Below are 24,725 nucleotides of genomic sequence, written 5' to 3' on the forward strand. Positions count from 1 at the left end.
ATAACTTCACGGTGATTGCCGGAAATAACTAGACTTACGGGAGGAGTGGAGTGAGTGATGGAGGTGATAGTAAGACCATTCAAGGAACGAACAGAGATGGGAGAGGAAAGGGGGATGGCAGGAATGCCCCAGGCTTCAACGGTACTACAATCAATAAAGTTGCCTTCGGCTCCAGAGTCGATGAGAGCCGAACATGAGTGAACGACATCTCCAAACTGAAGTGCGGCTGGTAGTGAGGTGCGATGCATGGGGGTGTCAGAACAGGGGAGTGTGCCTACCAGTATCCCCCTCTTTACTGGTGAGCGGGGGCTTTTAAAGGGCACCGGACTGTCTGATGGCCTGGTTTCCCGCAGTACAGGCACAACCCCTTAGCCAGTCGATGCCGCTTTTCCTGGGTGGTTAGTCGCAGGTGTCCTAGCTGCATAGGCTCCTGATCTGAAGCCAGTGAGGGTGGATAGGATGAGTTTGAGACTACCTCCTCCTTCCCCCAGGGAAGCCGGGTCATGCGCCGATGTTGACGACGATGAAGACGCCGCTCCACTCGAAGGGCCAGGTCAACCAGAGCGTCAAAATCATGGGGAAGATCATGAGTGGCTATCTCGTCCTGGATCTCGTCATCCAGGCTGTCCTGAAACCTCGCTCGAAGAGCCGCCTCGTTCCATGCACAGGCGGCAGCCAGGGTCCTGAATTGAATAGAGTAGTCAGTTACGGAGCGACCATTTTGACTTAGCTGGGCCAAAGAAGAAGCCGCCTCATCACCCTGAGCTGATCGATCAAACAGCTTAGTCATCTCCTCTCTAAACTCGTCAAAAGTGGCACAAAACGGAGCCTGAGCGTCCCACACCGCCGTGGCCCAGTCGCGGGCCCTGCCCTTCAAAAGAGTTATCACAAAGGCCACTCTTGACTCCTCCGTGACATAGCGACGTGGCTGGAGTGCAAACACCAGTGAACACTGGGATAAAAAGGACCGACAGCAGCTGGGGTCCCCGTCGTAGGAGGGTGGATTGTTGGCATGTGGCTCATGCTCTGGGTGGAGGAAAGCGGCTGCCTGTCTGCCGACTCCGACATTCAGCTGGAGCTCCTGGACTAATGTGTTGAGTTCGGCCACCCGTGCAGTCAGAAACTCAACCTCCTGTGACGTAGCTGTTAACTGGGTGGCATGTTGCACCAGAAGGATGCCTTGCTGGGTCACCGCGTTCCGGACTTGATCAGCACCCGCTGAATCCATAGTCTGGTCAGACCATTCTGTTAGGAGAAATCACTAATTCAATAATGCAGGTAAAACTTAGAGTTTATTTCAGTGGATCAACCAAAAAACACCTCACAAAGAGGAAAAAGAGCAAAAAAATAAAAAGTTCAAAAATATGTGAAATGCTGCCTGGAGGAGAATAGTGGAACAATTCCCAAGGTTGACCACACGGTGGCGGACTTGCAGCGTGGTGAGTGTCCGTGCTCAGTGGGCGGAACGGTGTGACTCAACTCCGCGTAAGGCGGGCGAAGCGGCCGGCAGGCGGAAGTGAGGAGATGCTGGTGGGCGGAAGATCGCTGATGATGGCGGCTAAACACCGCAAAGGACAGATGGCGTGATCTGACACCAACACGCAGGTTCTAAGAGGACAGAGGAGATATGAGCAGATAGGGCAAGAACGAAACCAAAACTACAGAACAAGGAGTCTAGAAACTCGACAGGACACGACAGGAGAGTGATCAAACACAACAGATCTCGGACGAGTTGCATAGACAACACACAAAGACGGTCTGACAAAAGGTGGAGAGACAAAGAGGTTTAAATAGGGGATGAAATCAATAAACTGCAGGTGATGACCCTGAACGCTAATGAAAAGATGATAGGATAACAAGAAGGCGGGGAAGAGACACGCTAAGGATGACGCACATGGTGAGCTGTCATAACAAAAGGCGCGTGCTCCAGAAAAACATGCCGACGACACACGGGGACAACAACACCACAAGGAAGCAGGTCAGAACACACTCTTAACACTTTCATTCGTATACATTAATTTCCAGAGATCTCTTTGTCTCTTGCCAGCATGTCCCATATGACTAGCGCAAGACCAGGGAGTCATTCTCAAGTCCCGTGAGGTGGTTCCTGCTGAAAATCCTGTAAGGCCCCATGGTTAGGTGATTAAATCATTTACCAAGTTGGGTGACGGGTACCCAAACATCTGTGGCCAAAGTATTGGTCAAAATAGTCAAAATCAATTAGTGCTCTGTTATCCTGATGGTATAGGCCCTCGAGCCAGTTCAGTGACCAGACAATGTGGCATTGGTAGTGCAGTTTTAGTGAGTGCACTTGAGATGGGAGTTGCTAATGTTCTGTTGCTTAAAATCAATCTACAGTCTGAATTAGTGAGTGGTGACGTGATCGTTGGTGTTCATTCTTCTCTTCATACTGCTGATGTAACATTCACTCTAGGCAAGGATTTGGCAGAAGGTAGTGTACGGAGTGATTTTTTAACAAGTCACCTAAATTTGTTTTTACCACTTGTCGCTGGTACTGCTGACTGTGCACTGTTTTTACTGTGTGCGCGGTTACTCTTTCCATGACTAAATCTGCTGAGATTTCTGATAACGTAGATTTTTTGTGACAGATTTGTTGCGAATCCTAACACCATTGATTTGTTCTTTGTCCCTCTACAGGAAAAGGCAGATCTGATTCATGTGAGAGCTAAGAAGGATGCTATAGGCTGTGCTGACTTATAGAGAAGTAATGATTCAAAATATAATGTATTTTCAAATTCCCCAAAAAAAACTAAAGAAGGCTCATTAATATAAACAAACTAAAACTGTGACTGCTGGGATTTTACATTTTTAAAAAGAAATGTCAGCATATTTATGTTTTCTGGCATAAGCTGAGATCTTTGCACTTTTACAGTGTCCCCTGCTGATAAAAACTGAGATGGCTAGTGTGGAGAGGTAAGCTTTTCCTAAACCAGAGAGCAGGGTGTACATAGGTGGTCAATTGACCCTCTTATTTGCAGGTAAAGCAAGAATTATGCTTGTAAACACAGCGCCCCCTCTGCTCAAAACATGTATCACGTTTCATTCAACATTTCAACCGATTTAAATTGTCACGTATTTGTACCGATTACATCCCAACTGACTTGTCTTTGTGTCCCAAGATGTTAACTAATGATCAAAAATCTAATTCTATACTCTTGCCTTAATTTTCGAATTGGCTAGAGCTGGAGAATTCTGGGAAAGTGAGAAAGTGGGTTTCCTCAAGTCTTACTGAAGACTGGAATGTACTAAACCAAATCGTAATTCCAGTAGTTTATCAAGACATGATTGTAGACTTTGCACACAACAGTGCAGCTGATCCATTTAGGTGTTTTAAACATGTACGACTGAATTTTGCGAAAGTTAAATTGGCCTGATTTAAAACAGGAGGTCTCACAATTTTGTAAGACTTGACACATTTGTCAAGTGGTTGGGAAACTCAATCAAAAAATTCAACTTGCACCACTTTTATCTAATTCCGATGGTTTCTGAGGCATTTAAACATATTTCATTCGAGTGTGTAGGACCTCTTCCACATTCAAAATCTGGCAATAAGTACCTGTTTACGATTATGTGCGCAACTACACATTTTCCTGAGGCCAATCCTTTACATTTTGTAACTGCTAGAGCGATCACCAAAACACTGGTTAAGTTTTTCACGGTCTTTGGTTCAGAGTGATCATGGAACAAATTTTACATCTCAAACGTTTTCTCAAGAGCTTAAACGACTCGCCATTAAACATAACATCTCCACTGCTTATTATCCAGAGAGTCAAGGTCCTTTAGAGAGGTTTCATCAGACAGATAAGGTCTATAAATTCTCACATACTCTTTTGAGCTTGAGAGAGGAAGAAATTCTGTGGTTGCTTTTCGCTTCACGAGAGGTGATACAAGAATCACTGGGGGAGAACTTTTTTGGGCACACTTTTTGCTGTCCTTTAGCTGTATTGAAAGAGAAGTGACTCTCTGATTTAAAAAGCACCACTGTTCCTGAATATTTTTCACAGTTTCGTACATGTTTATATAGAGCTGTGACAGTGAAAATTTTTATTACTGCGGTGGGAAGACCACCGGTGTTGTCAGTTGCAGTGGTTTTGTTTACTCAAAACTGAAAATTCATTCTGTCATTAATTACTAATCTTTTATTATAACATTTTTTAATATGAAAATGCAATAAAGTATGAAAAATGTGAAATTAAAGCAATAGTCCAGAGAGCTGGTTTTCCGTGTAAGTTCAGGTGCACCGTTTATAGCCTTTAAAGTGTACACGTGGCGGCGGAGGCTGGACTAGTAGATGGCATGAAGGTCCAGCCGCCTAATTCATTACATGTTTTGGTTAACTAATTCTTTAAATACAACTCTCTTGAGCTTTAAAGGGAAAAACTCAGAAAAAGTTTTCTGTTAAATTAATTTTAGCAGTGACACAACTGACAGTCACTTTCACTTTAGTTTTTCAGTTAGGATAAATATTAGGAGTAACCTAAAAAAATGTTTAGTTAGACACTGCACAGTCCTACAATAGTCTACACTATAGTTAATATTATAATATCATATCATTATATCATTTTCATCAATAATATTAAAACTAAGCTATAAAATTGATAGAACGCAGAACCCTTAAAAATATTTGCTTTCATTTTGACATCTCTAAAGCGCACTTTTACAGTTGTGTAAAAAAAACATCCCATTATGCAGCAGCAGTCTCAAGTTGGAACACTTAAAAAAATGACTTGAGTTTAAAGATGATCGGCCTGTGAGGTCAAGTTTATAGTGGTAGTAAGTAAGTGGATGCCACAGATCAACCTCTCACTTGCGCTGCAGGTATCCTGCATGATAATGTAGGGTAGAGAGTTCTCTTGTCACGTGATAATAAAGATACTGAGAAGGACCTGCACACAGTCTTGAGCACAGACAGACACACATGAGCAAACGCAACGAAATGAGAAGGAAACATAGAAGCGTTGCCCCGATAGGACACGATAATAAACTTCAACTGGCGCGCTGAGCTGAATCAAAACAGCTGAGTACCGTCATAACATGTGACCATAATAAATACACGTGGACAACCTAAACAAAACAAACCTACAAGACAAAACAGGCACTCCGGACATCTCTGTTTTGCTACACCAATGCCTTAAAATGTAACTAAGTAACACATTTAGCTACTATTTTTTAGATGACATTAAAATGTAACATTTACCTTTTTCCTAACGCTGATATTGGTGTGAAAATGAAGCATGATGACTCAGTTATGATTTATTTACCTGTTATATAAAAAGTGGGTTAGCTTGCTGGTGTAGGCATAGTTTGACATATTTTCCTAAAACTTTAAACATTTATGTTATTTAGAAAAAAACAGAAAGAAATAAGGAGAATAAAATATAATTTAAACCACTCGTTTGGCACTGAAGCCACGATCCGTGTCTGCGTAAATAAACAGTGTTGTTGCTAACCTTCATTAATAAAGTCAGTAATAGCGAAAGTGTGCATAGCCTATTATTATAGCTATAAAAAGTATATTACTGGTCTAAGTCAGTAACTTGCATCTAAATTGTCGGTGCAGTGCAGGTTTATTGCATGTACGAATCAGATTATGAACAATAATTAAGAGCAAGTTTTTCCTTTATTACATTCTTACCGTAAGGTGTTTTATTTATTTATTTGTTTTTTTTATTAATTAAAGAGGTGAGGACATTATTACTGGCAAAATGTTCCTTCCGTACCACCAACAGGTTATGCCTCTTTACGTAACAGCGACATACAGTTGAGGGTAGGTTAAGCAATTCTAAGATGCTCACAACTTTGACGAGCCAGCTACCAAGAAAACTGAAGTCATTGGATTAGTGAGAAGTTTTCCAATGTTGTTCAGTGACATTTCTGATATAATGTCAATTATTGAGCATGATATTGATGTTGATTTTACCCAGGCGATAAAGCAACATTTATATTGTGTTAATCCACTTAAATGGTCATTTTTACAAAAGGAAGTTGATTAGATGTTGGGAAATCACATCGCTGAGTCCATTAACAGTCTGTGGAGTTTGCCGTGCTTGCTGGTAGAAAAATCTCATGGCACATTTAGATTTTGCACAGATTATCGACTGGTAAATGCTGGAACAATAATGACTTCTATCCTTTGCCAAGAATAGATGATTGTGTGGATTGTGTAGGTTCTGTGTACGTTTCAAAAGTCGACCTGTTTAAGAGATACTGGTGGGTGGCGTTAACTGAACGTGCAAAAGAAATATCAGCATTTATCACCCTGGATGCTTTTCTCTTAATTATAGGGTGATGGTGTTCAGGATGAAAAATGCTCCAAGATCTTTTCACAGTGTTGGCTGGTGTTCCCAATCCCGAAGCGTACTTGGATGATGTGGTTTTATACAGCTCCACATGGCTGAAACACATAATTTAACTGGCAGAGGCTAAGCTTACTTTGAACTTGGCCAAATGGGAATTTGGTAAAGCCGCTCTTGTCTATTTGGGTAAAGTAACTGGTGGTGGTGAAATGTGCCCACTTGCTGCTAAGGTTATGGGTTTTTTGTGATTTTTCCTCGTAAGCAAATATGTTGTTTTTTAGGTAAGGTAGGTAACTACCATTCGTATTGTGTGAAATTTGTCATGGTTGTTTCTCTTTTAACTGACCACCTAAGTCTGAAGATTGAGTTTGAGTGGTCCGATGCATGCCAGTATGCATTTGAGAATATTAAATCCTTACTGATTTCAGCTCCAGTGTTGGCTGTCTCTGTTCATTTGAAGCCATTTAGTCTAGCGGTGGATGCAAGCGATGCAGGAGCTGTTCTGCAGCAAAGGGTTGCTGATAAAGTGGAATACCCAGTTTGTTACTTTTGAAAGAGGTTTACATCTGCACCACGGATGTATTCTGCTATTGAAAAAGAGGCTTTAGCAATGGTTCTTGCTATTCAACATTTCAAGAGTTATTTGTCAAACTGTCATCCGATTGTTGTAGATTGTGACCATAACCCACTCACCTTCCTAAATTCTATGCGTTTATAACTATTTTTGTAGTGTCATTAAAACGTGGCTTCTTGTCTTAAACGATGACTCAAGCTTTCATAGTATTACTTTTAAAAAAGGAAAAAGATCCCACCTCTTGTAACTCCTATAGGCCCTTTTCATTAATAAATGCTGATGCTAAAATGTTGGCTATTCATGTTGAAAAGATAATTCCATATGTATATCTGAATTGCAAAAAGGTTTCATGTATAGGAGACATGTGTTCTTTAATGTTCATACTCTTTTATATATATAAATATTTCCTACCATTTCTCTGTTGTCACTGAGGTTGTAATTGCTCTTGATGCTGAAAAAGCATCTTTTAGATGAATGGTCATATCTCTTTGCTGTATTTAAAAAAATTGGGCTTGTGAATAATTTTATTTTATGGATTCATCTCTTATATGCTCACCCCAGGCCAGCATACCCACAGATGGTATGCATTCACAATACTTTAAATTAAGCCGGGGTACACAGCAGGGATGCCCACTCTCCTCTCTAATATTTGCCCTGGCTGTTGAGCCACTGTCAATTGCCTGACGTTCATCTGTTTCATTTGAAGGAATCTCCCGTTCTGATATTGCAACTGAATTATCACTTTATGCCGATGACTTTTGGTATTATGTCTGTAACCCGATCACTGCCATTTCTTCTATCATTTCCTTTCTTAACAAAATTTGCTCATGTTCTGGTTGTAAAATTAATTTTCAGAAGAGTGAGAGTTACCCTTTTAATTCTTTGGCATTGCAACTTAAAGACTCTAATGTTTCATTTAGGCTGTGTAAATCTGGTATAACATTTATCCCAAGATGTTTAAAACCAGATCTCTTTCATCTCTCTTCTCCACTAATTAGTCTCCTTTTTTGGCTCAATCTAAATCTGACCCCCAAAGGTGGCACAATCTTCATTTCTTCCTTAATTGGAAGAATTAACACAGTCAAAATGAATATTCTCCCTAAATTAATATTTTTATTTTAGCGTATTCCATTGTTTTTGCCAAATAGCTTTTTTAAGTCTATTGACCAAATTGTTACACCCTTTCTGTGGCATGGTAAAGTACCTTGTATTCTTAAACTATTACTTGAAAATTGTAAACTGTGTGGGGTTATCTCTACCCAACTTTAAGTTTTACTTCTGGTCAGCTAACATTCATAAGATTATGTTTTGGTTTAACTCATCTAATGCTTCCAGATGCAAATTAGAGGCAAAATCATGTCTTCCCACTCCTTTACAGGCCTTACTTACTGCCGCTTTACCTATTAATGGCTCCAAGTTTACAGATAATGTAATTGTCTTATCAACACTTAGGATTTGGTCTCAATTTAGGTCCCGTTTTAAGCTAAATCCGCCTCTTCATTAATGCCACTATCCATGAATTACTTGTTTCCTCTATCAGTCACTGACCATGCTTTATGGTGTGGCAAGAGATACTGTAGGTTTACTATGTTTCAGAGGTTTGTTTAAGGATTGTATATTCTGCACCAATGCAATGTTTTCTTCTGAATTAGAACTGCCACCTTCACATCTTTTCTGTTATTTTCAAACCAAAGCTGTTTCTTTATTTCTATATTTTCTCTGCCTATCACGGAAGTTGGTAAGGGAGAATTTTCTTCTGAATAAAATTTTTGAAAAGGCACTATTTTCAAGGTCTTATTGTCAGCTTATTGATTTAGCGGACTGTACTAATGCTGAAATTAAAAGTTGGGTGAATTAAAAGAAACTTGTTGGGTAAATTGTTTGAGGTTGACTGGTGGGTAAATGCCGTGCACCACTAATATATGCTTTTATTTAATATAATATTTCTAAATAATATATACAATAAAATAATTAATATAATGTATACATTTAAAACAATGACGAATTTAACTTAGCACTGGGTTACTATTATGGCCATCGTACAACTTTTTTTCCTTTTATTATTTTATTTATTTTTATAGCATTACTGTCATTAGTAATTTTGTAAAGTTTAAGACTAAAGTAGTAAAAAAAGAAGTGAAATGAAAAAATGGAGATGCCTTTTCTGAGTGCAATATTTTTTATTGAACAAAAAGAAAATGTACATACAATACAACAGTAAACATCACATTACAGTGAACATTAAACATACAGTTTGGTACCTTCTATCTCACTGAGACCCAGAAGGGACATAACAGTGGGGAAAAAAACTCAGTGGGAGAAAAATATCTATTTTTAAGTTTTTACCTCCCAGGGTTTTGTTTTCCCTCGCAATAAGTTTTGCGTTCCCTGGCAAAGATCTTTTATGTTCTGTCGCAACACTGTTGTTCCACAAACACTTCCTGTTCACTTTATATTTAAAAAATGTCGGTAATTTGTATGTAAAGTTCAGCATGTACCATGTACATGGTTGATGTGCATTTTGTGCATTCGTCTTGCAGTGGTTGAGAGCTCTGCACATCACTATGGTGTGTTTCACATAGCATTTCTTCATTCGGCACTGGGTTGCTTACATGGTCGCCGAACATTTTTAAAAAATTTTTATTGCACAACTACCATTAGTATTTCCAGAAAATAAAAAAATATTTATTGATAAAATAAATTAATAAAAAATACAATAAAAAATGGGGATGCCGTAACAGCTGATGAATCAGTCGGTCCCTGAGTCTGGGGTCTTGAAGATTTCTGGTCTTGAGGTGGCACAGGGTTGCTGTCATGGCTGGCTACAACTTCCTTTTTTAAGTGTTTATGTTTTTTTTAAAACTACTATCATCAGTCATACTAAAATATACAATAATATCTAAAGAAAAAACTAACAAGTAAAAAGAAGGGAATATTAAAAAATGAGGGATCCTCTGACTGCTGATGGACGATGCGGTTCTCAGGTGCAGGTCTTTCCACGTCTTCAGGCTGAAACAAAAACAAAATTGAGGTCTGCTATTTAATGCATTATTAACCAAAGAACATCTAAAAAAGATTTTTAAACAATTATGAAAATTTAGGAAGATAAAAAAGAGTGCAAATATTAAAGAATGTTCAGAATGTAAATAATACCGTAAACCAGTCATGGAGACTCAGTTTCTCAAGTTCAATTCGCTGCTCTGGCTCGATCTGGAGACAGCAGCGGATCAAATCACAGCATTCTGTGCAGAAAGAAGAGAGAGAGCTCAGATTTACACCACAACTTAATTAATAAATAATAGTTTGTATTATTCAGATTGACCTCTTTCCTTGACCCAAATAGAGATTTTACCTTTTGTCAAGTGATCTTTGGTCCAGATGTTACGTCTGATCATTTGCAGGTCGTGTCGATTTGGAAAATCTCCACACATCATCACATAAAGGAGTAGCCCAAGAGACCACACTGTCGTTGTTTTACCGTGGTACTCGCCAGTTATCCGATACTCAGGTGGGACATAGTCATCTGTGCCTGAATGAGAGAGGTTTTAACCATTAGTCATTAGCCACCAGATCGACAGTATTAATCGATTAGTGGACTCCATTCTATGATGCTATGTGAGAGCTTGACTCGCGCAGAGTCTATTGTGAACTCATCACTACAGTTTGAGACTCAATTCCCAGTTTAAGGGATCATACATACCAGCAAAACTTGTGTAAGGAGCATCGGTGAGGATTTCCCCGCATCCAAAGTCGATCAGTTTGATTTCGAGGGTGTCCGGGTTGATCAGGATGTTCTCCATCTTGATATCGCGATGAAACACTTTGCGTCTGCAGCACGTTTGAGCTGCAAATATTACCTGCCACATGATCAACCGTGCCCCATCCTCATCGATGATCGACTCTTGGCGCAGGAGAAAGGAGAGCAGCTCTTCAGAGGGCATGGGCCGCTCTAGGACCATGATGTACTCGTCCTCATCCACGCGCCAGTCCAAAAGCTTAATTATTTCCTGTATTGCGGGCTCTTGGTTTGCAAGAACTAAAAGAGCAACCTCCATTGGAAGTGATTCCGGATAGCCGTGCTGGAAGAAATATATTTGTTATGATGATTGGATGGATATTGTGTAAAACATGATGACAATTACAGTTTGTCTAGTGATTTATAGATACTTAAAGTGAAACAGTGAATGAGAGTTGAAGAGCACAGCATACTTACAATGTCGATGAACTTGACGTTCTCGGTGTAGGCAGTTTTAATTGCCACCTGCTCAACAGAACAAAGAAAGCATGTGTTATAGAATTATACACAATTATTGTGTTCAGAGTTCACATTTGTCCAATGCTATCTCATGGCAATTTGTCACTTTTTGATTTAGTGGCTGATTCGTATGAATTTGTACAATCTCATTCTTGTGATTTGCTTATCCAGGTTGACATTTGGGTTTAGGGCTGGAGTTTGGTGCCACGCATCCTTTTAAAAATCATACATTTTCATACGAATGAACTCATAAATTCATACCAATTAGCCACTAAATGACAAAAGGTAAAATAGTTCAGTTTCTCTTGAGATCAGGCTGATTTTCAGTCATTAACACTGAACAGTTTAACAAAGTAGCAGTTTAATTTAGCCCAAAAATAAGAATCATATATCTATCTATTATTTTTTATCTGATACTCTGATTTAAAGCGGTGATCTAGATATTAATTGATGAAAATTGATGATACCTGAAGGCCATCCTCTAGTCGGGTTGCAGCTTGAACAAGTCCAAAGCCTCCTTTACCCAGCAGAACACCAAGTTCATAAGAGGATGAGTTGATGACTGTCAAAAGAAAAATCAAAGATGTTGATATAAAATGTCAATCAGTAGAGAGTTTATTTAATCCAAGACTATTGTCTGATTCATATACGCACTCAATATTTGTACTTAAATTCACACAAAACAGGACAGTTTAAATGAACTGTAGTAGTTATAGAAATATATATGCTTCATGTAAAATATATATATTCAACACACACACATAAACAATTGAACAATGAAATCTTGTTGAATGTGGAAAAACCGTTGTGCTATTTATCATCTATTATTAAACAAAACACATAAAACATTTGAGTGCTGATTAAATATTGACATTAATAAAGACATTGCCATAAAAGTGTGTGTGTGCATGCGTGTGCTGGGTTAACTACCAAACTGACCCATTATTTCGCTGCTCTTCTTCTCTTCGTTGGTCTGAAACAGAAACAGAAATCATATTTAGTGTCATCACACAACCTGCATAAAACAAATATAGGCAACATGCCTAAAGTAAAGAAAGTGGACATTAAAGAACATGAAGAATGAATATAAAATAGTGTATTAGGACTGACTATACAACTTTACATAAAACTGTAAATCTAATGCGTATTGTCTACTAACTTATCAAATCAAAAATACTCAAATTTATTAACATGTATTTACCTTAATCCAGCTGTGGCGGTTGAGTCGCTCCAGTTTAATCCGCTCTCTGGGGTCTATCTTGAGACAACAGCGCATAAAATCGCAGCATTCTGTGCAGAAAGAAGAGAGAGACATGATCACCTTGAAATTTATTTTTTGGTAATTCAAATTACAACTGTTCTGTGCTGAAATGAAGATCTCACCTTCTGACAGGCCTTCTATGTCTTTATTCATGATCGTATTCAGTTCTCGTCTTGTTGGAAACTTCCAGAAAAGCATTACAAACAAGACTATTCCGAGAGACCACACTGTCGCTGGTTCTCCGTGGTATTTGCCAGTCTCCAGAAACTCAGGAGGACGATACTCCGCTGTGCCTGGAGGAAAGAGATTTTGTTTCAGTTAACAAGGCATGTTTAATTGAATATTCATTACTAAGCAAGAATTCTGTTGATTCACAACAGTGAATTACTTCATGAGAGCTCAAGTCATCACCACAGTTTAAAGGGATTATACGTACCAGAATAGTCTGTGTAAGCCTCATCTTCGAGGATATCCCCGCACCCGAAGTCAATCAATTTGACCTCAAGGGTGTCCGGGTTGATCAGAAGGTTCTCCAGCTTGATATCTCGGTGTAACACTTTTCTTTGGCAGCAAGCTTGAGCTGCGAATACGACCTGTTTCATGATGAACCGTATGTCATCTTCATCAATGGGCCCAACATAGCTTTCTATGAAATTGTTCAAGGGCTGACAGGGTATGGGCCGTTCCAGGACCATGCAGTAGAAGTCACGTTCCACCTTCCAGTCCAGAAGCTCAATAATTTCAGGAACCCTTGGGCCTTGATTCACAAGGGTTTGAAGCACAATTTCTATTGGAAGTGGTTGAGCAAAACCATCCTAGAAGAAAGAAGGTTTTTATGATGAATCAGTGGTAAAAGAATTGAAATCAGATGATTGTCTACTAAAATATCATTTGCTGTCTGTGATTAAAGAATTAATTCACCCAATTATGTTATTAAAAACCGTCATGTTGTTTCAATACACTGAGAGCTTCTTTCATCTTAGCAACACAAATCCCTCATCCTTCATCAATAGCAATGAGATGCTCAAAGTCCAGAAAAGGAACCAAAACCTTTGTTTTTTAGTCTTAAAAGTGTTATTGAAGCTTTGTATGTAGAGTTGATCTCTAGGATTTAATCTAAAATATTTAAACTTGTGTTCTGAAGATGAATGAAGGTCTCGGGGGGTTGGAATGACATGAGGGAAAGTAATTAATAACATAACTTTATTTATGGGTGAACTCATCCTTTAATGTTAGCATGACGTGTTTGAAATGTAAAATTGTGGAACAGAGGAGAAACAGAGTTTTCTTACAATGCGGATGAACGTTGTGTCGAACATCGAGCAGTATTTCACTGCAACCTGATCAACAAAACAAAAGAGTGGATGTGTTAGAATTATGAGCAAAGGCAATGGTGAGACCAGAATAACAGGACAAAAATGATTGGCTAGATTAATATTGCTGTTCAGATCCATACCTGAAGTCCATCATCCAAACGAGTCGCTGCATAGACGGTTCCAAAACCTCCTTCACCGAGCTCATCACCAACTTCATATTGGCGTGAATTGATGACTGTTAAAGAGAAATCAGAGATGAGGGAATAAAATGTGACAGCACTTACTACTACTAAATCCAATTAAGAGCTACTTTTTATTTTCTAAAGACAAATTAGCTGAATATTAGTTATCAACAACATTTAAACAATCTGTATATTGAAGTCAGTCTGAAGCACAGCCCACTAAACTGTAGGGGTCTAACTATTCGCACCTAACCATTTTGGTAAAGGTCTTTAAGTTCAGTCAGTGTGTACAAAATATGGACAAAAAGACATTTGAGGGGAAAAGTGACACTGCTGGATGTAAATGCTCAGTAGTGCTCTTCTGCAACACTGCACTGACAAACACATCTGTGTGCATGAATGAACAAGAGTGAGTACAACAACTTCACAAATATTCACAGTGTTCCAGAATTCAGCATTTTCTGAATAAAGGTGAAAAATGTTTCATTATAAACGTAAATGTTACTGGTGTTTTCTTCTGTCAGATAACATTTGGCAGAGTTTTTAGTTTTATTTTTATTCATGCAGCAAAGGTTTAATAATTATTGTCCATTATTTTTAATGACTGAAAAATCCTAATATATATTCTAATTTATTTGTATATTGATTTATGTAGAATTCACCTTTTGTCACGCTATTAGTCCTCTAACTTTTACTTTTTTAATAGTAATAAACGGTAAACAAAAATCACAAGCATTTTTTAAGTTTTGCTTGTTTTTTTTATTTCAAACTGTAATAAAATTGAACAGAACTATTTATCCTTACACCCTACTAAACTGAAGTAAACCTGTAAATGTTCACTGAATTACTGAATGAGTGTCAAGGTAGCAAACTTACCGAAAATTGTTTTCTCCTTCTCCTGAGGAACTGATGGCACTGCAGCTTGAAGGACATCATCCTCACTACAGTTGGACGTGGCACAGGCTGTAGGGACGTCCTCAACACTTTGAGCTGCAGCATGGTCTGGAGTTTGGAGGGTCAGTTCAGTGCTGGGAGATTGGAGGACATCACTGTGTTCGTCAACACGGACTGGACAACCACTGGTGCCTAGTTCCTCCGATAACAGGTATTCAGTCCTATCATCAATATCTCGACCTAAAAAGAGAAAAATATGTAATAACTAAGGATTGTTTTATTTAACTTTTTTTAATGAAATGTTAATTAGCCATGTTAAAGTGTGCTGTACATTTTGAAGTGAGTATTTGGGGTGTTGTAGCCCCAAAATGTCAGAATTCTGAAGTCAGAATTATTAGCCCCCCTTTGATTTTTTTTTTTTTTTAAATATTTCCCAAATTATGTTTAACAGAGCAAGGAAATTTTCACAGTATGTCTGATAATATTTTTTCTTCTAGAGAAAGTCTTATTTGTTTTATTTTGGCTAGAATAAAAGCAGTTTTTAATTTTTTGATCACCATTTTAGGGACAAAATTATTAGCCCCTTTAAGCTACTTTGTTTTTTCGATAGTCCACAGAACAAACCATCGTTATACAATAACTTGGTTAACTACCCTAACTTACCTGCCTAGTAAACCTAATTAACCTAGTTAAGCCTTCAAATGTAACTTTAAGCTGTATAGAAGTGTCTTGAAAAATATCTAGTCAAATATTATTTACTGTCATCATGGCAAAGATAAAATAAATCAGTTATTAGAAATTAGTTATTAAAACTTTTATGTTTAGAAATGTGTTGAAAAAAATCTGCTCTTTGTTAAGCAGAAATTGGGAAAACAAATAATCAGAGGGGTTAATAATTCAGAGGGGCTAATAATTCTTACTTCAACTATAGTAGTACAGTAGTACAGAAAATACAGCCGTAATATCCGTCATCATTTACTGACCCTTGATTTTTTCCAAACAATTCAGAGTTTTTTATTGTTTGTTTTTTTTTTAACAGAAAAGAAGATGCTTCAGAGAATGTTGAAACCTGTAACCATTGACTTTAATAGTATTTTTTTTTCTACTATGGATGTCAATGGTTACAGGCTTTCAACATTCTTCAATATATCTTCTTTTCTGTTCAACAAAACAGCAAAACATGGTTTGGAACAAGTCAAGAGTGAATAAATGATAGAAGATTATAATTTTGGTGGACTATCTCTTTAAATAAATAACCTTAGATTTTAATAATACATTAGTAAATGTTGATGCTGTGCAAGTATTTTTAATTCTTATTTCATAAATACATTAACTAACATGAACTATTGGAACATTATTGTGAAGTGTTTCCAATTTTGAAACTAAGCAGGCATTTATTAAATCAGTTTTAAATGTTTGATTTTCCTAAATAAAATAATAATCATAAAAAAGAAGCTATTTTAAACATTTCTCCCTAACTGAAGCGTAAATGAATCAAACCATTTATTGATACACTAATATTAAATTGCCGTCTAATCTGTGCATGTTCATTGAATTACTTAATGGTGAATTAGCAAACTGACCGATCACTGTTTTCTCCAAATTCTGTAGCTGGCATGACTGTGGCTCAGTGTCCCGAAGAACACGTGCACACAAGTTAGCTAGCAAAGGCACTGCAACTTGAAGAACATCATCCTCACTACAGTCGGGAGAATAGAGGACTACACTGTGGTCGTCAACATGGACTGGACAGCCACTGGTGCTTGGTTCCTCCGATGACAGGTATTCAGTCCAATCATCAATTTCTCGACCTAAAAAGAGAAATAATATGTAATAACTAAGGATTGTTTTATTCACATTTGATAATTGTAAGATTAATTTGCCATATTATTGCAAGCTGTACATTTTGAAGTGACTACTTGGGGTCTCGCAGCCCACCATTATAAATGTAAAACCCAGTCAAACAAACATACACTGAAAAAGTGACACTGCTGGATGTAAATGCTCAGTCGTGTTCTGAATACTGAAACATTGCACTGACAAACACATCTCTGTCAATAAAGGAAATCAATAAATATTCAGAGTGCTCCTTAATTTTGTACAATCATTTTTAGCTGATTGTCTTTTCTAACTGTTTGTCTTGCTCTTTTTTGAATATGGGTAAGAAATGTAAGTATTTGTCATTGTTCACAGCAAATGCTGTTCAAGATATTTTCATTCTTAATTCTAGTTAGCAAATACATTAAATAACATTAACTAATCAAACATTAAAGTAAAGTGTTTCCAGTTCTTTAATTATTTTAATCAGGCAGGCATTTATTCAAATTTTTTAATTTGTTATTATTCGCAATTGACATAACAGAAAAGCACTTCTAAGTTTTGCCATTTTTCTCACAAACTTATTATTACACTGCTGTTAAACTGCCGTCTAATCTGTGCATGTTCATTGAATTACTTAATGGTGAATTAGCAAACTGACCGATCACTGTTTTCTCCAAATTCTGTAGCTGGCATGACTGTGGCTCAGTGTCCCGAAGAACACGTGCACACAAGTTAGCTAGCAAAGGCACTGCAGCTTGAAGGACATCATCCTCACTGCAGTCGGGAGAATAGAGGACAACACTGTGGTCGTCAACATGGACTGGACAGCCACTGGTGCTTGGTTCCTCCGATGACAGGTATTCAGTCCAATCATCAATTTCTCGACCTAAAAAGAGAAATAATATGTAATAACTAAGGATTGTTTTATTCACATTTGATAATTGTAAGATTAATTTGCCATATTATTGCAAGCTGTACATTTTGAAGTGATTACTTGGGGTCTTGCAGCCCACCATTATAAATGTAAAACGCAGTCAAACAAACATACACTGAAAAAGTGACACTGCTGGATGTAAATGCTCAGTCGTGTTCTGAATACTGAAATATTGCACTGACAAACACATCTCTGTCAATGAAGGAAATCAATAAATATTCAGAGTGCTCCTTAATTTTGTACAATCATTTTTAGCTGATTGTCTTTTCTAACTGTTTGTCTTGCTCTTTTTTGAATATGGGTAAGAAATGTAAGTATTTGTCATTGTTCACAGCAAATGCTGTTCAAGATATTTTCATTCTTAATTCTAGTTAGCAAATACATTAAATAACATTAACTAATCAAACATTAAAGTAAAGTGTTTCCAGTTCTTTAATTATTTTAATCAGGCTGGCATTTATTCAAATGTTTTAATCTGTTATTATTCACAATTGACAAAACAGAGAAGCACTTTTAGGTTTTGCCATTTTTCTCATAAACTTATTATTACACTGCTGTTAAACTGCCGTCTAATCTGTGCATGTTCATTGAATTACTCAATGTGGAAGTGAACAAACTGACCAGTCACAGTTTTCTCCATATCCTGCTGCTGGCATGACTGTGGCTCAGTGTCCTGAAGAACACGTGCACACAAGTCAGCTAGCAAAGGCACTGCAGCTTGAAGGACATCATCCTCACTACAGTCGGACGTGGCACAGGCTGTAGGGACGTCGTCAACACTTTGAGCTGCAGCATGGTCTGGAGTTTGGAGGGTCGGTGCAGTGATGGGAGAATGGAGGACATCACTGTGGTCGTCAACATGGACTGGACAACCACTGGTGCTTAGTTCCTCCGATGACAGGTGTTCAGTCCTATCATCAATATCTCGACCTAAAAGAGAAATAATATGTAAAAACTAAGGATTGTTTTGTTCACATTTTATAAATCAAATATCATTTAGCCATATTATTGAATGATAACAATTATGAAGTGACTATGTGAAGTTTAGTTTTGTGGATTCAACATGCATGGATGTGTTTGTCATGCTTCTTGTGTTTTGACAGCTCCTATTAGTAAATAATTAAGTTGCCATGTCATTTCATCATAAATAAAACATCACCTTAAATTCAGCTTAAAGGAATGAATTTCAGTTTTGTGTAAATGCATGACAGTATGAACTTGTATGCTACTGTATGTTGTAAACTGTAGGATGTTGAGTTCATTTCTGAATTTTGTAATACAATATCTATTATACTGTACTGCATTACAGATTTTCACTTTGGTATATTTATTAAATCAGAATTGAAATTCTCAAAGCAGCTTATTCAGCCTCTTTACTACTATACAGATTGAAGCTGATTAAATTAGATACTGCTCATTCATTTCATATATATGAGGCATAAAACCAAAAGATCTCCTGCACATGAGTTGTGATGAAAACTGTCCTGAGCTAAAAAATAATAATAATAATAATAATAATAAAAACATTGTATACAGGCAAACTTGATCTAAATGTTTAAAGTTTGTCCAGAAACTTGACGTGCTAGTTTGGAAATATGGAGAATAACTGAAGAAATATACTAAATCGACTTTAGATACACATTGACTGTATGTTACAGACTTTATAAAACTGATTAACAAAACTTAACAAATAAAGTTTTAAAATTAATAATAAAAAACTTCCACGATAGCGAGTGTAGGGCCCTATATGCAGACTTTGGTGTTCTTATAGCATCGGTATGTGGTTTACCATCACTGGTCATCGTGGGTGGAGAGTTTTTCTCCACGGGTTCTTCTCGATCTGAGTGGGGTTTGTTTTCTGTCCTTCCCCGCAGGACTAAAGCAATTACTCCGAGTAATGTAAACATTTTAAAGAGTAAATAGTTACCAATTTAAAAAGCACAAATCTACGAACAAATAACTGTCAGTAAAGACGAAGAAAGTCTTCGTATATCTTCACACTACAGTGGATTGTGAGTAATGGCGCCTGTTCAGCAAAACGTCATCTTTAGAACTTGATGAAACGTGACATTCTAAATTCCAATAAAACCAAGCTGCAACGTGATTGTCCCGTTTAAAACTTCATAAAAAATTCAATACAAAGTAATAGTCAATCATTTTAGTGGCTTTTTTCGTGTGCGTGTGTGTGTGTGTGTGTGTGTGTGTGTGGAGGGGGGGGGGTGTTGATGGAGAGCTTCAATAAAATCGCTCAGCATATTCAAATTTGTCATGCATTTTTTCGAGTCTTCTTTTTGTATTCACATGATAAATTTATAAATAATAGGCAAGTTTTTAACCGTTTAAGAAAACAATTTATTTTAATCAAAACAATTATTTTGCTCTAAAAACTCTTTTTTAAACTCACTAATGTGGTTGAGGTTTATCTGTAACGTTAGTAACGTTTTGTTAAAACCATCATTAGGGTGTAAGTTACTCATTTTTGCAGTATGGCCTTAAATTATTTTGTCCACTGAATCCACTTTGCCTCATAATTTGTATTTTTCACTCAGTGCAGTCGGGGACTACAGTATATTGACTATTAGCACAAAGTTAGTTGACTGAATGCCCTGACAGTGTTAGCATTCAGCATGAATCAGAACAGTTTGCAGTTAAAACCATTTCCTACCTTTTCTTGTAACCCAATAAAATCCACTGCAATTAATGTGGACAGAGATGTTTAATCCACAATTATAATCATCATTTCAACCTGCTGGCGTTCACATCATCGGTCTAGTCGTTTCTAAATCGTTTTTGAATCGTGAGAGAGTCGATTCATTGACCTATTCATAAATACAACCGTTGCTTTGTTACTGAACAAATGTCTTAAGACAGTGTCTTACTGCCACCTATTGGCGGTTTTAGTTGTTACATGGAAAACCTAATTTTACTAGACTTGCATATTTTTCTTATTAATATTTTTATTTGAGAAATTATTTATTTAAAAAAATCCATAAAGGTAAATAATTCAATGGATTTTCAAAAAATCTAAATTGCAAATATTGCACCTAATGGGAAAAGTGACTGCAGTAGAAGTACAAGAGAGAATGCAAAAGGAAGAAGGATCCAACTCTGAAAAAGTTTAGGAACCGCTGATATACAGTCTGGTAACCGCTGATATACAGATAACTAGGTCATGACTTAGTTAAAAATTAAGTCTAAATCAATGCAAATGTAGTTTAACAATGCAGTGCAAGTATTACAATGTACAAACACAAAAATTCCAATACTGTAAACAATTAATTTCAAACTACACTAACTAATTATATATTATGTATTATATTTTGGAAGTTATTTGCAAATGCAGCCAAAGCACAGGATAGCAATAAATATGGCTGTAATATTGGTCATGTGGACGTTACTGCTTTTTGCCTTGGCACGACTGCTCACTTTTTGCTTACAATTAAAGTCCCTTTAAACGTAGTCTTGTCTGCATTTTGGAAATTGTTTTTCTTTTTATTGAGATATTGTTTCAAATGTTGCTTTCAATGGGGGTGTATGAATATATCATATATTAACTCATATTTAACTCAATATTTTGATTCACTCTGTCTAACAAGTCATCCGTGCTGTTGTTCTATTGGAATTTCATTTTCCAAATGGCCGACGTAGCAACAGAGTGTCACCTCTTGGTGGATCTATGCTCTTTGATTTATTTATTTATTTATTTATTATTATTAATTAATTAATTTTTTTTTTTTTATTGACTTCAATAACAAACATACAAAATCCAATTTTACACAAAACAATGATAATAACAGATCAGGATAAATAATATAAACATATAAAAAATTTATTAAAAGAGAAACCAAAGAGAGAAAAAAAAGAATAAAAAAATAAAACAATTAAACAAAGATACATACAAAACACATATACAGCAAGAGGAAGCAAGGACTCACGTATCCGTGATATTTCCAAAATATTTATCTTAATAATCCAAGAATCTATCACTTTTCTTGTTAATAATTAGTCTAAGAGATTTAATAAAAAGATCCATTTCAATTAAAAAATGTGAAAAGAATTGGAGAATTTTTGTTTGTGAATAAAATATTTTGCATACAAAATAAAAAAGTTAATAATGTAGTTCTCTGATATATCAGTTTTACCTTTATAGTAACAAATACTATCTTGAAGTTGTAAGTGTCTGGAAGAAGCAATGTATTTAACCATATGGAGATATAAGCTTTTACAAAAGCTTTTTGTGTTTTCACAATGAAAAAATATGTCAATCAGCGTTTCGTCTTCACTTTTACAAAATATGCATGAACTATAAATCTCCAAAAACTTTGCCAAAGTACTATTCACTGGATATATTTTATAAAGAATTTTAAAATGACCCTCTTTTGTTTTATTGGGAATGCAGCACTTATGAGGTAATAGCCAGGCTTTTTTTCCAGTCTATTAGGTCAATGAAGGATGCAGTAAAATTTGCTCTTAGGAACATTATACTTTTTAATTTGAAAGATTTGTTGAATATATTTATTATTACATTTTTTGTCAAATATACTAACTCCATTTAAGATCAGCTCTGGTTCTTTAATAACATTTTCATTAAACATTAAATGAGATTTTATAAGTTGAATTAGGGCTAAAGAAATTGCTTTTTGCACAGCATTAAATTCTTTAAAAGGTAATGGAAAATTATCATTGGACATAAATTGTTCATAAGACAAGAAGTTGTCAGACTTATCAAAAATTGAGAGAATACCAATTATATTTTTGTTAAATCACGTGGATAGAAAAATACATTTATTTCTAATTCTAATGTCAGAGTTGTTCCATAAGATGCATTTATGTGGTGAGAAATTGTGGGAACAACACAATTTCAAGGATCTATGCTCTTTGATACAATCCATAGATATATACATGTATACATTTATGGATACAATCAAAGTCCCTTTTACAAAGGCAGAGGACAGCAACTTCAAAATAGGGGTTAAAGGTCAAGTTTGAGCTTAAGGGTTTTTTCATGTAGATAAATGTCATTACTTAAACATTTTCCAATGTCCTGTCTTTTACTAATTTGTATGGGCAACAAAAAAATCTTTGAAGTCATTTTTCTCAATTCAACACTCGAAGTGTTGTGAGTAAAGGTCTTTTGCTTTTGTAAGGCAGAAAAGTGACAATGTCTATATCTGATCTTTTGAAGACAGCTATAATAATATAACCCTAGTATATTTATTAACATTAACTAATAATAAACAACACTTGTACAGCATTTAATAATCATACTTCAACTTTTAATAATGCGTTATTAATCCAAAATGTTAATTTTGTTAAAATTAATACACTATATTAATAATGACAACAACGATGAATAACTTTATTTTCATTTAAAAATGAACAAAAGCCACATGTAATAATGATTTTTTGTGTCATCTTGATGTGATGTTTATTTTTCCTTTAAAAATATTAATAAACGCATTCGAGGCTGTCTGTTGGAGATCTGCGCAAGTGCGCATGCGCAGCGGCGTCATTTTTAACAGTAATCTCCAAAGAGGACAGGGAAGAACTTATGGGAGCAAGAGATAACGTAAACACTTACTAAATCGACATTTATTTCTCAATTATGGCCGTGTAACGTAAAGTGTCACTAGTTAACAGTTTTGTATTTTTGTAAGTAATTTTAAAAATAAATGTTCTGTTGCACAAAACTCCCTGAAGCAGTTTGAGGTACATTAACTTAAAAATCTTGACATGATTCTGTATTTACAGTTTAACGTGTCGCCTAACACGACAAACAGCAAAATAATCACTTTTAATAGCTTTACTGAAACGACAGTACAGATTTTGATGCTTGAAAACGTGGTGAATTTCGCTTGTTCTCTCGCGCTTTTCACATTATGTTTATGTATCGTTAGTTACTGGACGTTATGCGACACAGATTAAGATATTAATTACATTATACAGAAGATAATAGCTTGGAGGTAAGTTAATGTTGACCGCTGAACACAGTAAAGGTAATTTTGGCAGACTTTGTCAAATTAAAAACATTGACTCAGCTACCTGATTCTTCATGTTAAATGCTGTTATTAGCGCGTTACCTGTTTTCACCTTCATACTCTGGTTTCATTCACAAACACATCACAATCTTTAACGTTAGTTCTAACAAATCGTAAATTAACCAATAGTTTTAAAGCTCGTTCTCTTTTGTGGTGTTGCTTGTCATTTAGCCAGAGGTGTCAGTGATTCAGTAAATCACTCATGCTTTTAATTTTATGTGGAGAACTGGTAAGTTACTTAGTTGCTTTCTAACTTGTTTAGAGCTGAAATTTTGATATAAACAGTGGTGCTGTTCTCAGTATTTATGCATCATTTTTTTAGTACCATACCATTTATACAACCATTTATCCAAACTCAAGTGATACAGGATCAAGCGATTGGCCATCACGAAAGTTTGCTTTATGGCGACTGGTGAGTCTCCTTATTTTAATTTAATTTAGGCAAAGCTAAATTAATTAAAACTTTTTATAAATCCAATATATATCTTTCAGGCCTCTCTGTTGTCCTGGATGTGATGAAATGCTGGGACTTCCTTTGTCTTTATTGAATGATTTGTGAGCAGTATCCAGCCGTACGGGCAGCACTAAGAGTCAGGTAATCTACAGAGTTGAACTTGATTACTGATAGCTGAGTGAATACCTTTAGGACAGTGTTTTTCATTCCTGGTCCTGAGATTCACAGCTATGTACATTCTGCATGTCTTATTTTACAAACACGCTAAGTTTAGTTCATAGAGCTGATGAGTCTCTGTGTTTAGTAATAGAGAAATACAACTGTGCTTTGTGTCCTCATTACTCATCACTGAATTAAATCACTGAAGTTAAGTAAAAGTCAGTTGTATAGTACACTCACTGGCTGTTTTATTAGGTATACGCACACGGACCCTTACTAGTACCTGATTGGACCCCCTTTTGCCTTTCGGACTGCCTTAATCCTTTGTGGCATAGATTAAACAAGGTACTGGAAATATTCTTCAGAGATTTTGCTCTAAATTGACTTGATAGCATCACGCAGTTGCCACAGATTTGTCAGCTACACATCCATGATGCAAATCTCCTGTTCCATCACATCCCAAAGGTGCACTATTGGATTGAGGTCTGGTAACTGTAGAGGCCATTTGAGTACAGTGAAC

At 36.4% G+C, this 24,725-nt stretch overlaps 2 protein-coding genes across 2 annotated transcripts in view; one reads left to right on the top strand and one right to left on the bottom strand.

Moving 5' to 3' along the window:
• Window positions 1-24,725, top strand: part of csrnp1a (cysteine-serine-rich nuclear protein 1a) — an 811,199-nt gene that overhangs the window by 394,022 nt on the left and 392,452 nt on the right. The window lies entirely within an intron of this gene.
• Window positions 9,052-19,601, bottom strand: LOC147846345 (uncharacterized). The gene is made up of 17 exons (XM_087240810.1): window positions 19,344-19,601; window positions 18,176-18,484; window positions 17,279-17,506; window positions 16,383-16,610; window positions 14,782-15,039; window positions 13,864-13,958; window positions 13,700-13,747; window positions 12,844-13,222; window positions 12,530-12,700; window positions 12,348-12,436; window positions 12,086-12,119; window positions 11,614-11,708; window positions 11,105-11,152; window positions 10,592-10,970; window positions 10,244-10,420; window positions 10,045-10,133; window positions 9,052-9,900 (listed from the first exon to the last, which is right to left on the bottom strand). Exons 1-17 carry the CDS (start codon window positions 19,459-19,461, stop codon window positions 9,772-9,774), a joined length of 2,874 nt encoding a protein of 957 aa, XP_087096936.1. The 5' UTR covers window positions 19,462-19,601; the 3' UTR covers window positions 9,052-9,771.

The sequence above is a fragment of the Danio rerio genome, chromosome 2 (genome assembly GCF_052040795.2).
Source record: "Danio rerio strain M-AB ecotype USA chromosome 2, GRCz13ab, whole genome shotgun sequence".
In the NCBI taxonomy this organism is placed as follows: domain Eukaryota; kingdom Metazoa; phylum Chordata; class Actinopteri; order Cypriniformes; family Danionidae; genus Danio; species Danio rerio.

Excerpts from the sequence above, each read along its gene's own strand:
- LOC147846345 (XM_087240810.1), bottom strand. The coding sequence starts at position 19,461 with ATGTTTACATTACTCGGAGTAATTGCTTTAGTCCTGCGGGGAAGGACA. Across the intron at positions 15,040-16,382 it reads TTTGGAGAAAACAGTGATCG|GTCGAGATATTGATGATAGG; the intron begins GTCAGTTTGCTA and ends TTCTCTTTTTAG. Across the intron at positions 13,748-13,863 it reads GTTTGGATGATGGACTTCAG|GTTGCAGTGAAATACTGCTC; the intron begins GTATGGATCTGA and ends TTTGTTGATCAG.